Source organism: Chiloscyllium plagiosum, unplaced genomic scaffold, assembly GCF_037043375.1.
Source record: "Chiloscyllium plagiosum isolate Xiang-an unplaced genomic scaffold, Cpla_swu_hap1 HiC_scaffold_21, whole genome shotgun sequence".
Taxonomy (NCBI): Eukaryota; Metazoa; Chordata; class Chondrichthyes; order Orectolobiformes; family Hemiscylliidae; genus Chiloscyllium; species Chiloscyllium plagiosum.
The window spans coordinates 14,604,138-14,621,698 of NW_028270159.1; the positions used below are offsets into that span (position 1 = coordinate 14,604,138).

At 40.8% G+C, this 17,561-nt stretch overlaps 1 protein-coding gene across 1 annotated transcript in view; it reads left to right on the forward strand.

Annotated features, from left to right (window-relative positions):
- ass1 (argininosuccinate synthase 1) overlaps positions 1-17,561 on the forward strand; it is a 163,168-nt gene that overhangs the window by 88,507 nt on the left and 57,100 nt on the right. Inside the window, exons 9-10 of the mRNA XM_043720419.2 lie at positions 13,025-13,115; positions 17,122-17,206. Coding sequence (XP_043576354.1) covers positions 13,025-13,115; positions 17,122-17,206 — 176 coding nt within the window. The remainder of the gene's footprint in view (positions 1-13,024; positions 13,116-17,121; positions 17,207-17,561) is intronic.

Consider the following 17,561-nt stretch of genomic DNA (forward strand, 5'->3'; position numbering starts at 1 on the left):
TATACCCTAGAGTTCTAACTGAGATAGCTGAAGAGATAGTGGACGCATTATTAGTGATCTTTCAGGTATCACTGGAGTCAGGGAGGGTCCCAGAGGACTGGAAGATTGCTAATGTAACCTCCCGTGTTTATGAAGGGAGCAAGGCAAAAGACAGGAAATTATAGGCCAATTAGCCTAACCTCAATCATTGATAATATTTTGGAGTCCATTGTGATGGATGAGATTTCTGAACACTTGGAAGTGCATGGTAAAATAGGGCACAGTCAGCATGGTTTCATTAAGGGGAGGGTATGCCTGGCAAATCTGTTAGAATTCTTTGAGGAGGTAACGTGCAGGTTAGACAAAGGGGAATCGAAGGATGTTATCTATCTGGACTTCCAGAAGGCCTTTGATAAGGTGCTACACAGTAGGCTGCTGAGTAAGATAAGGCCCACGGTGTTAGAGGCCAGGTTCTAGCATGGATAGAAGATTGGCTGTCTGGCAGAAGGCAGAGAGTGGGTATAAAAGGGTCCTTCTCAGAATGGAAGCCAGTGACTACTGGTGTTCCAAAAGGGTCAGTGTTGGGACATCAACTTCTCACTCTATACGTTAATGATTTGGATGAAGGAACTGAGGACATTCGAGCTAAATTTACAGATGATGCAAAGATAGGTGGAGGGGCAGGTAGTATTGAGGAGGCATGGAGGCTGCAGAAAGATTTAGACAGGTTAGGAGAGTGGGCTAGGAAGTGGCAGATGAAATACAATGTTGGAAGCCGTGAGGTCATGCACTTTAGTAGAAAGATTAGAAGTATGGACTATTTTCTAAATGAGAAAATTCAGAAATTGGAAGTGCAAAGGGATTTGGGAGTCCTAGTCCAAGTTTGTCTTAAGGTAAACTTGCAGGTTGAGTTGGTAGTTTGGGGAGCAAATACAATGTTGGCATTCATCTTGAGAAGACTATAATATAAAAGCAAGAATGTACTTCTGAGGCTTTAACTGGCCGTGGTCAGACCACATTTAGAGTATTGTGAGCAACTTTGGGCCCCATACCTCAGGAAAGATGTATTGGTCCTGGAGCGGTTCCAGAGGAGGTTCATGAGGATTACGCCAGGAATAAAAGGCTTAAAATATTAGGAATGTTTGAGAACTCTGTATCTATCCTCAATGGAGTTTAGAAGGATGATGGGAGATCTGATTGAAACTTACAGAATACTGAACCATCTGGACAGAGTGGATATTGGGATGATGTTTCCATTGACAGGAGAGTCTAGGACCTGAGGGCACAGCCTTACAGAAAAGAGAAGATCTTTCAGAATGGAGATAAGGAGAAACTTTTTCAACCAGAGAGTGGTGAATCTGTGGAACTTATTGCCACAGAAGGCTGTGGAGGCCAGGCTATTGAGTATATTTAAAACCGAGATAGTTAAGTTATTCATTGTCAAGGGGATCAAAGGTTAAGGGAGAAAGTAAGAAAATGGGTTTGAAAAACCTATCAGACATGACTGAATAGTGGAGCAAGCCCAATGGGCCTAATGGCCTAATTTCTGCTCCTATATCTTGTGGTCGTATATCTCACAGCATCTCTAGTTTGCCTTGTTTTGCCCACTTTTTTAATATCTTGTCACCTCAGCCAGAGCTGATGGGCTCACATGCATCTTTCTTGGCGCACACAAAGCCAGATGGCTAGTCATGTTTGTCAGCAGTCAACAGTGGTCTTTTTTTTTTTAGATTAGATTACTTATAGTGTGGAAACAGGCCCTTCGGCCCAACAAGTCGACACCAACCCGCCAAAGCGCAACCCACCCAGACCCATTCCCCTACGTTTATCCCTTCACCTAACACTACGGGCAATTTAGCATGGCCAATTCACCTAACCTGCACATTTTTGGACTGTGGGAGGAAACCGGAGCACCCAGAGGAAACCCACGCAGACTCGGGGAGAATGTGCAAACTCCACACAGTCGCCTGAGGCGGGAATTGAACCCGGGTCTCTGGCGCTGTTTGGCAGCAGTGCTAACCACTGTGCCACCGTGCTGCCCTTGTTGCTGTATGGCACCATGTTATATCAGTATCACACCTGTGGCAAACACATTGCATATGCTTCAATCAAACATGTTCCAAAGTCTAAGAGGAGTGGTCCTCAGTCAACACAGGGGAGACACCGTTCAGGCAGGGATTCCCAGTACGGTAAGTCAAGAACAGCTTCTGATATCAGTCCAGGGGCTTGGACAATCAGTCAGCCACTTGGAGCAGTCAGAGTCAGGATTCTTTCTTCACAGAAGTGAGGAGGCATATGTTGGACACCCCAAAACCTCTCCTTGTTCTTTGACCCTGTTATGGAATGACACTAAAGGAGGAATTTGTGAGATGAAAGTGGTGGTTGTACAAATGATAGTGTTGATGCAGGTGAGCTAGAAGTACTGAAGCATTCCAAATGAGTGAGTAGACAACATAAAGGCCATGGAGAAAGTGAGGACTGCAGATGCTGGTGATCAGAGTCAAGAGTGTGCTCGTCTGAAAGCACAGCAGGTCAGGCTGTCCTTGACTGAGTGGGGTGGGGTGGGGGAGTTGAAATATTCAGCCACAGGGCAGTGGGGCTGGTGGGTGTGGGTGTTCCAGAGATGTTCTCTGAAATGATCCGCAAGACAGAGTCCTGTCTCCCCAATGTAGAGGACACCACACAGGGTGCAACAGATGCAGTAGATGACATTGGTAGAGGTACAGGTAAATTTCTGACGCATGTAGAAGGATCCCTTGGGGCCTTGGACGGAGGTGAGGGGAGTGGTGTGGGTGCAGGTTTTGCACTTCCTGCAGTGGCAGGGAAAGGTGCCAGGAGTGGGATGTGGGCTAGTGGGGGGCCTGGACCTGACTAGGGAGTCGTGGAGGGAATGGTCTCTTCGGAACGCTGATAATAGTATCCTCCACCACCTTCACCACCTCCAAACGGAATCATCCTCCGCCACCTGCAAATGGACGGCGTATCTCCTCCACTTCACGGACACCGTCAAACCCCACCCCTCCCAATGCAACAAGGACAGAACCCCCCGTCCTCAACTTCCACCCCACCAACCACCATCGAATATATCGCATCATCCTCCGCCACTTCTGTCGCCTCCAAATGGACCCCACCACCAGACATATATTCCCCTTCCCACCCCTATCAGCATTCCTGGAGATTCCATTGTGGGTGAGCACTACCTGGTCATCAGGTTTTGAAAAAGGTGCTCAAGTGGGTGTTGAGACTTTCATTTAGGTTTTCAAGGGTCACCCAACAGTGGATTCCACATGTATAGCAGTGCAACTAGTGCCTGTGTAGTTTGTGTACACCCCATCCCGTTGTTAAATTGATGTGTAAGAGTGCAAAGCTTGGAATTTCTCCCCAGTTATAAAATCATTTAGGTTTACCTGAATCCAAAAATTGATAAACAGTTACTGATTCAATACCAAAACAGAAATTGCTGGAGAAACTTAGCAGGTAAGGCAGCATCTGTGGGGAGAAAGCAGAGTTAATATTTCAACTCTGGCGATTCTTCATCAGAACTGATTGGTTATCTTGTGCAGTAGTTTGTTTCTAATTAATCTTGGTGTGGGGCCAATTGTTAATCTGAATTTGTGGTACAAAAAAAACAATTTTTTCAAAACTTACTCTACGTGTACATTTTTAAAAATCTACTTGTTTCCATTTGATCACGCAAGTTTTGGTAACTACTCCGATGTAAGGATTCAAATTTTCAGAAGATCTGTTTTTGAAAAAAAATTAGAATGTCTTCAATTTATGTTTTGATTAAAAACCAGTCACAGTTACGCATTTGGAAGAATTTCACTTAATGCAGGTCCAAGTACAAAATAGTACAATTAAGCTCCTGTTTTAATGGAGAAACTGTTGCTCTTAGCACCCCACACTTGTCTGCTTCCATTTGAGATTTAGTAATTTTTGTTAAATGTATTGGGATAAAAGAGTGGAGTTAAATTGTTTATACTTTTATAAATCCAATTGTAATTCATCCTAAAAACAGAGTTAATTTTTTTTGTTATAAAGACAAACTTCTTTTAGCCAGGCTTATTTACTTTGCAATAGGCCTTTAGACATACCCAGAAGACTAATACTTGGTGGTGAGGGTTTTGGAGGTGGAGGGGGGAGCTAGCCTGAATGTGTGCAGTGGCGCAACAAGAACATTTGGCTACAGAGAATTGAAAGCAGATGGTATAACCATTTTCTGCTTTTGTGAGGCCGATTGAAGAGCAATGAGGCAGCTAATGCAGAAAAAGATAGAAATTTACTTGCTTTAACTTCATGCAGCACCCTGAAAGACTTCATTCAGGCCAAGCTCAACAATATCAGGCGATTGAATAAATGTTATCAGCATCGATAGCTCTACATGATGGTTTAGTTCACGGCCCATTTGCCTCCAATTTCTTCTGTTCACCCCTTTCTGGGTAGACTTTCTTCAGATTCTCTGAGGCTGACATTGCAGTCTGGCCTCCTACAGTGAGGGCTAAATGGAACGCAGTGATAGTGTACAAAACGATTTGTTTTTTTTGAACTAGAGCAAGCAGAACACCGAACAATCAAGGAAAGCTGATCGAGCGGTGGTATATTCTCATTTAAGAAGTAGTTGAGGTCAGATTCAAATTGGAGATGATTTGAATTTTTCTTTCAATGTTTGGTAAAGAGGAAAAAATAATTTAAGTAAACGTACTATATGCAGGAAGAGACTGGTTATTGTGTTTAAATAAAACAAAATATAAAGTATTTCAATTCAATATGTTCACATCATTTCTCTTTAATTTGTTTTTCTTGGCTCAGTACATGGTAACATTAACCCTGTATTTGCCTGTGAAGGTCACTGGTAGTAATTGTTTAACATTTATAAAATGACAGATTGGAACCTTAAACTGATACAATCAACTGAGTAAGTAAACTGCCCACTTCATTCTCAGTCTGAGTCTTTTAAACGTTACAGTATTTAAAAATTGTTATTTAGCAATTATCTTAATCTGTAAAACAATTAAAATCTCCAATTGAAGTCACAACACGGTCTAAAGTATCCAGGTAAACTTTCCTAAACGTAGATACTGCCACACTGCCTTGTAATGTGGCATTTGCTAAAACTGCTTTTCTCCCTTCTGTAACTTATTCATTGTCTGCCTTACAAAAATACATCAGGTAAACAAATTATGACACTCTATTGCTAACCTGAACATGTAACCTGGTGTTTTTATAAATGCTGCTTACTGCAGTTGGCATAGTGTCAAAAGTGTGAACAGCTGGAAAGTGGGTATCTCAGAAGAAAATAAGAAAGCTAGTTAATGTCAAGTTGCAGAATGGAACTGAACCAGTAGGTAGAAAACAGCATTGTATTATTTCAGTTGAAAGGTATTTTTCAAGGCATAATTTTGGAGCTATTTCTGATTTATTTGGTTTTTTGGGGAAAAATTTAACATTCCCCTGAAGCTGTCCGGGCATCCTTGATGCTACCACCATCTTCCCAACTCTCCATTACCAAGTTTTGGTAAGAGTTGAGAGCAGCCTTTCAACTGGAGATGAATTAAACCCCTCAAAAGTCACTGGCATTCTAATTGCAGCAGGCAGGTTTTCCTGCAGCATGGCGGGAAGGGCAGTAATATCCCTCATATGCAGTGGAGAAACCTGGTATCAGCAGCATACAGGAAACAATCCCCTGCCTTTGCTATTGAATAACCCCTACCCCTCTGCCGACACCAGGTCCCCTTTCTTCAGGTCCAACCTTGTCCCATGTGCCTGTCCCCTTAGGCTTTAATTTCAATCTATTGTGAAAGTCCACGTACAGTGTTGACATTAGTCAGTGCTTCATTGGTATTGCTGGTACTGGGGAGCTTTTGCTAACTTATCATCCAGCACTTCTTGGGGGTGGAATTTCTGCCTTGTAATGAACACAATTCCTTGAGAGATTTGCACTGTTCAGTTGGATGCCCGATTAGGACTAAAGTTTATTGGCCCACCTGAATAGGGCTGTGGTGGGATTGGCACTTGTTCTCAAGCTGATAGATGTACCCTTCCACAACAATTAAATTCTAGCCATGGTAAGCAGTGGTTTGCTCCTGTTTAAATACACATGATGTGGAGGAGCCGGTGTTAAACTCGGTGGACAAAGTTAAAAATCGCACAACTCCAGGTCATAATCCAACAGGTTTATTTGGAAGCACTAGCTTTCGGAACACTGCTCCTTCATCAGGTATTCATTCATTTTTATTCATTGATGGGGTTTGGGTTTCTGGCTTGGCCAGCATTTATTGCCAGAGGTTAGTTGAGAGTTAACGACATTGCTGTGGGTCTGGAGTCACATGTAGGCCAGACCTGGTAAGGACAGTGGTTTCCTTCCCCAAAGGGCATTAGCGAACCAGATGGGTTTTTCCAGCAGTTAACAGCAGTTACATGGTCGTCATTAAACTCCTAATTCCACATTTTGTATTGAATTCAGATTCAAATCTGGCTCCCTAGAACATAACCTGGGATTCTGGATTAAAAGTCCAGCGGTAATACTATTAGGCTATTACCTTCCAAATTGGCACCAGTTATTCCATGTCTCTCATTTTCAAGTGTGATGAAGCAGAAGCCACTTATTGCAATGGAGGGGGGGGAGGAAAAATTTGCAATAGTGGTGTCAGCAATTTAATGTTTACTGATGAAACACCTAAGATTGGCATAAAATAAAAGTATTCTGAATTCTTTATTACTATTTTGTTTTCCAAGCAATAGATCCCTCTGATTTGAAAATTCAGATAGCATCTTATTTGCTGCTGTGCTAGATTCTGTTAAAATATTTCTTGAGAACACGTCTTATTTATAAGACCCGTGGAAGGCTTTTTGGAATGATGGGCAGGGGATAAAAATAACAATACCAGTTGCCATGCCAGTCTCCCTTTGCTGTTGCTGGCAAGTTTCACCAAGGGGATGAGAGCTCAACCCTGGGAGCCCACCTGATTCAGTGATAATGGTAGTTAAGTTTGTCAAAGAGGCAATTGAGAGCTCATTGATGGCCATGTTCAGATTTTGTTGGTGCAGATGGGCAGCATGCAGAGTATGAAGCAAGTCAGAGGCTTGTGAGTTGGATACACAGTAGGTAACCAGATGTAACTGCTACAACAAATTTGGTAGACCTCATGAAAGGGAAAACGGCTCAGAGGAGGAATTGGCCATTGGCACACAACTGACATTGGGAGTCCAGAGCTTGCAGGGAAGAAGTGAATCATTACCTTTCTAATGTTGAATGGGAATAAAAGGAGAAGGCAAAGTTATCATAACTAGTTGGTCACCTGAGCAAAATGATGCTAACAGCAGGCAATGGTAACATGACTCTCAGATATTGGGTCCAGTGACAAAAAGGAACAACATCCAATGCAGGAAGGACAGAGTATAGGGATGAGGGACAACAAGCACAGAGACCATATTCTCAACACAGAATCTCCTTTTGAAGGTGGAGCTACCTTCACATAATTGAGAACCAGTGTGAGAAGAGATTACAACTCTCCAGAAAGATAGTCACAAATTTATGCCTTGTTGTGGAAGGTATGACACCGTGCATTACTGCACAATGTGTCTTGCTGATCAGCAGCACTGTAACTTTGAGATTTTTCTCCTCTGGCTCCTTCCAAGGATCAGCTGTGAATCTTAACTTTGGGTTACACTTGAAGAGATGGCTACTCACCCCAGTGCAGGAACCTGATACAAAGGCACACAACAATAGCAATCTGCTCAATGTGATAACCATTAAACAGGTTATCGGACTTCTAAAGATACAATTCTGGTGTCTAGAATGGTTAGGTAACATCCTACTGTACATTCGCAAAAGTATCTTGTACAAGCTGGTGGCACTGCTCATTGTAAGGCCCTCCAGAGAGGTGTCGACCTTTACAAGGGTGTAACCGTGACAGGAGATGACTAATTGGAGAAATTTCATGTTTTGCACTAAGACATTAAAATAAGAGAAAGGTGCAAAACATATGGGTTGTGCACAAGGAGGTGATAGCCACAGATATGGCACTCCAGGACTCTTCAGAAAGCTATTTGTGTGAGGAATGATCTGTTTTAGCTGCTCACTTTGTGTCCTCTGAGGAAGTGGAGGGTCTCAACTCCTGGCTGAAATGCACATGGTGATCAACCTCATCATTGTAGTGGCAATGGCCACACTGCAGAAGTGCCAGAGACCATTGTTATTGTAGGAGACACCACTGGACTTTTCAGCACAGATGCTCCTCAGAGGGACAAAAAATGTAGCTGATGATAATTGCACTTTGTGAGGGGTGACACCATCAGTGTCTAAGTGACTGCCTCTGCCTTTGGATGGCACTTCAGATGGGTGGAAAGGATTGCCAAATGGGGTGCAAATGGAATACTATCTCACATCCTTTGCATCAGATGTACCAGTGAACTTTCAAGGCAAACTTTGTGGCATGTATCCTGTGAACATTAGTGTGCAATTTCTCCATGCATTCCAGTTGCTGCTGCTGCCTTTATCTCTCCACGAGGTTGGCCATTCTATCAATGGAGGAAGTATATGTTCAAAGCTGTTAGCCATATGGAAATTCCTCCATTATCTGGTATGTCCATGACCCGGCATTGCTTCAGGGCATCTGACATGGGAGTACATCTGCTGCTGTTTGAAGCAGATCCTCCTTTCCTGTGACTCCAATGACCCTGTGTCTTTGCCCAGCTGAGCAGGCTTCTTGTAATCCTCCAATTTCCTCACATTCTCCTGTACACTCATGTGCTCATCACTCAATACCCCATATCTAATGAAGTGAGGGTATACAATATCTACGAGGAGAAAGTGAGGACTGCAGATGCTGGAGATCAGAGCTGAAAATGTGTTGCTGGAAAAGCGCAGCAGGTCAGGCAGCATCCAAGGAACAGGAGAATCGACGTTTTGGGCATAAGCCCTTCTTCCTGAAGAAGGGCTTATGCCCGAAACGTCGATTAACCTGTTCCTTGGATGCTGCCTGACCTGCTGCGCTTTACCAGCAACACATTTTCAGCAGTATACAATATCTATGCTAGTGGAGGCTTCACTTATAGGTTATAATGTTGCTTGGCCTGATCTCTGCTCTGAAATACTTAGGGTGGTAATGATGGATTCAAGATTAGCGCCCCAGCACTGGTACCTGTGAAAGACAAAATACATAGTCATATCACAAGAAATAACCTTTTAGAGTAAAAGCTTCTACAGTGCTGATGTTTCCTAAGGCAGCTAGGCCTTCAGTATGCTGTTGGATAGCCTGGAATGTAATGAACCCATTTAATGTATGCATTGTAGCATCTATGGCCATCTTGTCCACAGATGTTCATCTGTTCTTCCCCAACTTGCTTTTAATCCCATTTCTTCCTCTTCCATGTGGTGATGACGTGGACAGGAACTCTTCCTTTCTGCATCCTCTTGTAGACCTCCTTATTTTGTGACAAATATGATCAGGCACTGCTCATCTTGCTCAGGGGTTCTCGGTACCATGGCCAGACATTCATCCCATTTCAGGAGCAGCCTGCATCCTCAGGCTCTTCAGCTGGTGTGGCTGTTGGAGATTGATTACCCAGAGCTGTGTCCTGAGAATGGCAGATTTAAGTCAAGCCCACTTACATTCAGTCCCACCTCCATTCCTGTTCCTGCTGCCAATAATTGGATGTTCATTCTACCATCTCACCAATTAATAGTGTACCCTGTGGGTGCTGTGGCTGTTTGCTTCCTAAGGGCAGGATCAGGATTTTGGAACTCAACCACACCCCAAAGAAAAATCCTGGCCTTGATCACAATTGACCAGGTTTAGGAATAGTTCATGCTCTGCTACGTTGTAAAGTACAATGCATGAATTGCACATTTTCATGTTTTTATGCTCCTTAAATATTGAAGAACGATATGTGTCCTGCTGTACCTTTCAGAAACCTTCTGAAATTAATTACAAGGTAGAGGAGCAGCCTGTGTGCATGATTTGTGAATCAGGTTTTGCTATGCAAGAACACCATTGATTTGTTAAACTTATAGGTTATAATTTGCTTGGTCTGATCTCTGCTCCGAATTATTAGGGCGATGATGATGGAGTCAATCTTAGTGCCCCCTTAGTGAAGATTATTTTCTCAGCTAATGGAAAGGGCAAAATTTTACATAAGTGGACAGCTTTGACCCTACATGCTGCTAGTTAGTGTCGCAGTTTATTGGCACTAACCCACCTAGGACCATCTTCCCAAAGCCAGGATCTGAGTGAGCAAGTCTAGTGTTGAAAACCTATTAATGCCTATTTTCGGAGAGCAACTGGAATTGGTATGATATATAGATTTAATGAACAAAGATTTTATTCTGAAGAGAGGTCACTGGACTCAAAGCCTTAACTCTGTTTTCTTCACACAGATGCTGTGAGATCTGCTGAGTTTCTCCAGCAATTTCTGTTTTTTGTTTGGAATAGATCTCCAGCATCCACAGTTTTTGCTGTAGAAAATTACTTTATTTGTCAATTCATTTTAAACAATTTAATTATTTAGTTCTTCTAGATCTGCTTTGAAGATGATTTTTGGTTTTCAGTAAATTCCCAAAATGCTCATTATCATCTATTATTTTATTGCTTTGTTTATTCCCTAGTCATTTCATTAGAACCATTGCTAATGAAAGGATGTTTAATGTTTGCTTCGTGTTTGACACAACTTGCAATGGAGATTCGTCCCACACAGTCAAGCTATTAGTTTTTTTTAAAAGATGGTCCATCCCCCATGCTGTGATTGATGTTGGCACCTCAATAAAGCATTCTATTCTGTGACACATACTGTCCTTAATGGCTTCATCTTTGATATCCTATCAGAGGTGCACAAAGTGCCCACTTTTTTTTTAATAAACTTGGTGGTCAGACATCTGCCAAGATCATAGATCTGCATTGGTTTTCATTCAATACCAAATCAACTCAAATTTTATATCAACTGCAGTCTTTGCTTCTTGCTTGACTTGCTCCTCTAAGACTACTTTGACTCCAGCTGAGAACATGTCAAAGGATGAGATGAAATCAACTTGAGGGGAATTAAAGGCATGATTTTGTAGCCTTTAATAATGGCACAGGGATACCAGTTTTAAAGAAACAATTTATTTTTAGAATTTAAAACTGATATATTTAAGGAGATATTTTCAGCTTGAGGCAGGGTTTTTGCTTTTGTACTATGAGCACATTGACAGGGAAGAAAAGATCCTCTGAATGAATGATTTAAGTTTTTACAAAAATAAAGTTTTCATTTCTCTTGTTAAAGCAGAAAGTGCCAGGAATTACATTTTAGTTTGACATGATAGATCCTGATTTTTAGGGATAATAGTTTTTAAATTGCAGTAATTACTGCAACTTAATCCAGAATTACTGCAATGAAGATTTTCCTACAATTAAGTAAGCATGCTTCTGCTTTAAAAGGGACTAAAACCAATGAATCAAAATTTGTATTTTAGGTGAGTATGGTCAACACATTAAACCCTTATTAAACTATTGCCTTCTACAATTGAAAACTGTTCCTGCTGACAAAATTGTGGTTCAAGAGTAGGACTGAAAAGGCTAGAGTACACAGTTGGGATATGTTTAAATCTGTTCTCTAGTTTCAGTGCTATAGTATCATGAAGTGAGAAACCTAAGAATACAGAGAATTTTATTTAAAACAATTTTTTTTAGCTGATTTCATTTAAACTAGGAATGGGTCTTTCATATTTATTTCTACTGTCTTCTGAAAATAAATAGCATTTGTCACTAGATCACAAATAAAAGTAAGGATTAAACTACTAAATTAAACAAAATGTGCTTTCCCCCACCCCACCCTTTCCAATTTTGATGGTTGTGATAAGGTGCATAATTATTTCACCCAAGCTTTCCAGGTCACAATGCCCCAGTAAAGGGCAAGAATTCTGCTGAGACTTTGACAGCACTGTTTTTCAAGCTCACTGCTACAGAGGTGTAGAACAGCCTCTGGTGGGTGTTTTTATTTCCTCGTTATGTCTGTATTATTCTTTCCTTCTTCCCTTTTCTTTAATTTTCCCTCCTCATCTGTGTTATTTTCTTTCACACTTTGGCCTTTCTCTTTTTCTCCTTGGGAAAACATGTAAGTTTTGTTTACACTTTCAAAGTAACAGGAAGTTTGAATTTTTCACTTCTTTATAACTGCATATATGAATCTGCATCTCAACATTCCAAGGCATCGCAAGTAGGGTGCCAAGCAACATTGCAGAACTTGCACTGCATGGGGAACCAAATTGAAAACTACAAGGAATTTATTACCCGACACAAATGTTTTTCTTGTTTTTGTTTCATTACTTTCGGCTTATTTTGAACAGAGCAGCACCACAAGTGATGTAGAAGACTTCGGAGTACTGCATCTACTAGTCACTACATCTTGTACATAAACCTGGATTGTGACAAGGTTCCAAACTAGCTTTCATATAGGTCACTGCTGAGGATTTAAATGTGAAATCAGCTAAGCTAGCACATAAAACTGAAAGCAAGTTCTAATTATTGAAATCCATTTTAAGCTTTGCACTGCGAATGATATTTGTACTCAAATTTTCATAAAATAGTTACGTGAAAATTAATGGAATTCATTCATTATATTGCAAGGAAAGTGAATTGGAAAAATGCAGAAATTCATTCTTTCTGAACTATGTTCTGGGCTCCTTTATAACTGCTTTTTAAGGACAAAATGTATTTTTGCAAATGGGAGGGCTGGAGTATGGATAACAGTTGGTAAGGTACGTAAAACCCAGAATTCAGCATGATTTTCATTAAACTCAGCCCTTGTCAACTTACATGATTTCCATTTTGGAGAGTGGATATTTTCTGTTCATGTTATACAGATGCATATTACTGAATAAACCAAACGAGTTTGTGTTGCCTTCCAAAGAGGAAGAATGTGGAAAAATAAACAAAGAGGCAAACAGGATTGCTCAGGCAGCAACTAATATCATGCTATGGAGCAGCATTTTTAGAGACCTGACAATAAGCTTAAATATGCTTTGCAATGAGCAGTTGAATTGATTTTTGTTTTTTCAATAATCTGACAGAATCATGCACCAGATGGAATGTTTATGATGACAGTTGACCCATCGAAGTCTCCGAACACTCCTGATGAATTGGAGATTGAGTTCAAAAATGGTAAGTCCTTTTTCATCTTGGGTTGACGATGAGTAATGAAGGAAGAAATTAATGCAACCAAGAAACAGTTGGGCCATAATAAACTTCAGAATTGCAAGATCAAAATTAGCTTTGTTTCTTTGTCATGGAAGAATCGAACAGCATAATTGTCTGAATTATTGCTTGGTGGGTGTGCCAGTTAGAAATTTGGGCATGTATTGTCTATGATTTTCTGTCCATTGAAATTAATAGCAAGAACTGCAATTTGCATTTATATAGTATAATGCCCAGAACTAGATAAAGTACTCCAGCTGAGGTCTAATCTGTGATTTATAAAGGTTTGGAATAACTTCCTTGCTTTTGTATCCTATACCTCTAATTACAAAGATCATGATCCCACGTGTCTTTTCACCAAGTATCAATTTGTGCTGCCACTTTTAAGATTTGTATACGTGAACCTTGAGATCCATCAGATGTGACGAGTGGAAATCCACAAGGGACTCAAGTAGGGTTTCATTATTTACAATTTACATCAATAATTTAGATGAGAGGATTAAATACATAGTAGCTAAATTTGAAAACAGCACCAAAATGGTCAGAAAAGTATGTTGTGAAGAAGACAAGGAAGTAGAAAAAGGATCTAGACAGATTGAGTGGGCAAAAATCTGGTAGATCAGGTAAAATGTGGGAATATGTGAAGTTGTTCACTTTGGCAGGAAGAATAAAAAAAAAGCAGAGTATTATTTAAGCGGAGAACACCTGTCCAGTTCTGAGGTGCAAAAGGATTTGGGTGTTTTGGTGCTTGAGTCACAGTATTCAGATACAGCACGTAATCGAGAAACCTAAGGGGATTTTATTCTTCATTATGAGAGGAATCGAATACAAAGGTAAGTTGTGAAGAAGGCTTACTGTTAGTTAGAAAGGGCATTGGTGAAACCAAATATCGTGTGCAGCTTTGTTCTCCCTGAATGTAGTGGAGGCAGTTTGAAAGTTTATGATTGACACCTAGAAGTGCAGGTTGTCCTATGAGAATAGATTGGACCAGCTGAGCTTGTTATCACCGGAGTTTAAAAAAGTAGGAAATCACTTAATTGAAGTTGTCCAGACCATTTAGGTAATTACCAAGGTGGATGTGCAAAGGGTGTTTCTGTTTGTGGGTCAGTCCTGAACTGGTGGGCACTGTCTTAAAATTAGGGGTCATCCTTTTAGGAAAGATGTGAGGAAAAATGTTTTGAATGTTGTGCAACTTTAGAACACCCTGCCTCAGACGGTAGTGGAGGTGAAGTGATTGAATATTTTTAAGACGGGTGGTTGTTAGGCAAGGTCCTCGACGGTTATTGGTAGGTGGGAATTTGGAATTTGAAATGCAAACAGACCAGCCATAATGTTATTGTATGGTGGAGTAGGCTCAAGATGCCAAATGGTCTTAGGTCTCTCTGTTCTTCCACACTTTAAGATTGTACCATTTCTCTTCATTCTCTTTTTCAAAATATTTTGCTTTACATTTCTATAAATTAAATGTCTATAAGCTAAATGCCACTTGGCTCCATTTCATTAGTCCATGTCCTTCTGAAGTTTTTACTATTCTTGTCATGTGCACATTTTGAAACCATGCCCAATATGACAAAATCTAGGTCATTAATATATATTGAAAACTATAATGGTCCTAATACTAGTTTCTGGAAAACATCACTGCATTTTACCTTCCAGATTGAAAAACAACCCTCCACAATTTCTCTCTGCTTTGTGACTTGGCCACTTCCATATCCATGCAGGGCTTCAATTTCATTAAAATATATTTTTTATCAAAGGCTCTTTAAAGTGCATATACACTCCATGCAACATTTTCCCTGTGGATTTCAGAACCTTACTGTTACAGGTCAAAAGAAGGTAAGAAATCTGTACTGTCTGGTGAATCATAATGTGATTTTCTCCAGATCGGCAACTAAATGGGTAGTTCAGACTCATTATCCAAAGACAATGGTAGATGGATAGTTGAATCTGGAAAGCTAATTACAGACTATGCGACCCTGAAGAAACAGCAGACTGTCTTTCAGGCAGTTTCATATGAACTGCCCTTAGCGTCCAGGGCACTTTAAGCTTTGGATGTCCTTCCATTCCTCCACACAGTTTAATGTATACCTGAACTATCTTAGATTCGATTACTTACAGTGTGGAAACAGGCCCTTCGGCCCAACAAGTCCATACCGACCGCCGAAGCGCAACCCACCCAGACCCATTCCCCTACATTTACCCCTTCACCTAACACTACGGGCAATTTAGTATGGCCAATTTACCTAACCTGCACACATTTTTGGACGGTGGGAGGAAACCGGAGTACCCGGAGGAAACCCACGCAGACACTGGGAGAATGTGCAAACTCCACACAGACAGTCGCCTGAGGTGGGAATTGAACCGGGGTCTCTGGCGCTGTGAAGCAGCAGTGCTGCCCATACCACTGTGCCACTGTGCTGTCCATACCACTGTGTCGCCCATACCACTGTGCCACCATGCTGCCCATGCCACTGTGTCGCCCATTACCACTGTGCCACCATGCCGCCAAATCTTCTCAAGGCAAGCTTGAGGATTCCATCTCCAACACTTCAATTCCTTACCATTGGCCTAAGGCCTGGCCCTTGCACTCGCTGAGTCCCTATTATTATTATGTTTTCAAATAGTCTTGGGGATCTCGCTTCTAACATTTATTGAGCTCCTTATCATTATTTTGGACCCCTGCCTTGATGCCTTTACGTGGGTTCAAGGACCACAGCCTTAAAAGTTTTTTTTGTGTGACTGGATAACCCAGCCCCAAATGCTGTCACGTGGGCTTTCTTGAATTACAATATCTGCTTTGTATTTGGTGAAAATAATGTTGACATAATATATCCAATATAAATGATAGTATTATCATTATTTAAATTTTTTTATTAAAACTATGATGTCAACTTATTTTGTCATAATAGTTAAATAAACCTTGTTGCTACTGATGTGAAATAGAAACAGATATACATCTTGAAAGTGTTTCATATCGTGCTTTTCCTTTTAACACTGCATTTTATTGTGTTTTTATTTCAAAAAAGCAATGCATTGCTTCTCTACAGCACTATTATGTTAACGGTCCTTTGTGTCTGGGAATAGATGCCCTAAAATCTAATACATTTTAATGGCTGTAGTGGACTAAGCCCCCCTGCGATAACTATTCAGCTTAGAGTTAATTTATTTGAAGTTTTAATCTAATTATTAACTATTTTCAGACTTAAGTAGCTTTTTGGACAACAGAATGACTATGTTGGTGCTCGCGAGGCTGAGTGGAGGACAATACAACAGGCGCAAAAATTTGTCGGGGTTTAGTAATCATTAATGTGGAGCTTACATTTTATAGAGAAAAGGCTAAAAAGGCTATTTTACTCTGATTGGCAACTGATTGCTGTGCTATATGCTAATAAGGTAGACAGATGGATGTGAAGGAGATTAGAGACTGGCTTTCTGCTTCTCCTCCTTCCACACCCCCAACTGCTTCCTGTTTCATTTATTGCTCATTTCGTGCAGCTAATAAGAAGGCCAATGACATCTCCTTTTTTGCCTGTTTTGGGCAATGATTAATTCATGGGGTTATTCCTCTTGATGGACTACTACAGACATTCACCTTTGTAGGGCAGGATAATGTGGAGCATGTGTGCATGCCGACCGTGCAATGTGCGCTCCCCTCTATTTATCAGCCTGAAAAAGCCCATTCTATTCGCTCATTTGTCCAGCCTGCATGAGGTACTGGTGGGACAGAAGGTGCTGTGGCATACACAATGCTGAAGTGTGAAATTTAATTAGTAAAGGGCTTGGTCATGATTTCACGGCCCGAAAGAAAGGAGTTTTTATGTCTCTTGATGCAGCTTCCTTAGCCAAGGCCCACTGTGCTCTTAGTTACTAGGGTGTATTCATAGTTCATATATGTCAGCCCCATTTAATGCAACAGCCATGAAGTTAGCGATCCTTTGCCTTGAAATGCTTTCCTCTTTTTGCTCTGCTGCAGGTGTCCCTGTCAAGGTCACCAACCTGGGGGACAAGACTACTCACACCTCGCCCCTTGAACTGTTCATGTACCTCAATGACATTGGGTAAGTTTATTGCAAAATTTGTTTCCCTTAGCAATTTTCTATTCCTTGTCTTTGGGACTAAAAGGATTGATTGACTTTATTTAAATTTCTTTGTCTCCATATAAAATATCACCATTACCATGCTCCTGTGAATTCTATGTTCATTCTCAAAAGTGGTAAAATAGGTTGAGAATAAGTTCCACGTGAATAAGTTCTAAACATCAAGATTTGGAATACTATTTTCAAGTTTCTATCTGAGTTGCATTTTAAGTCATGCATTTGAAATCTATAAAATATCAATAATTTATACAGTAAATATGATACTTGACAGAGGTCCCTATGATTTGAATGAAAAGTATAGAGGCAAAAAAGGGTA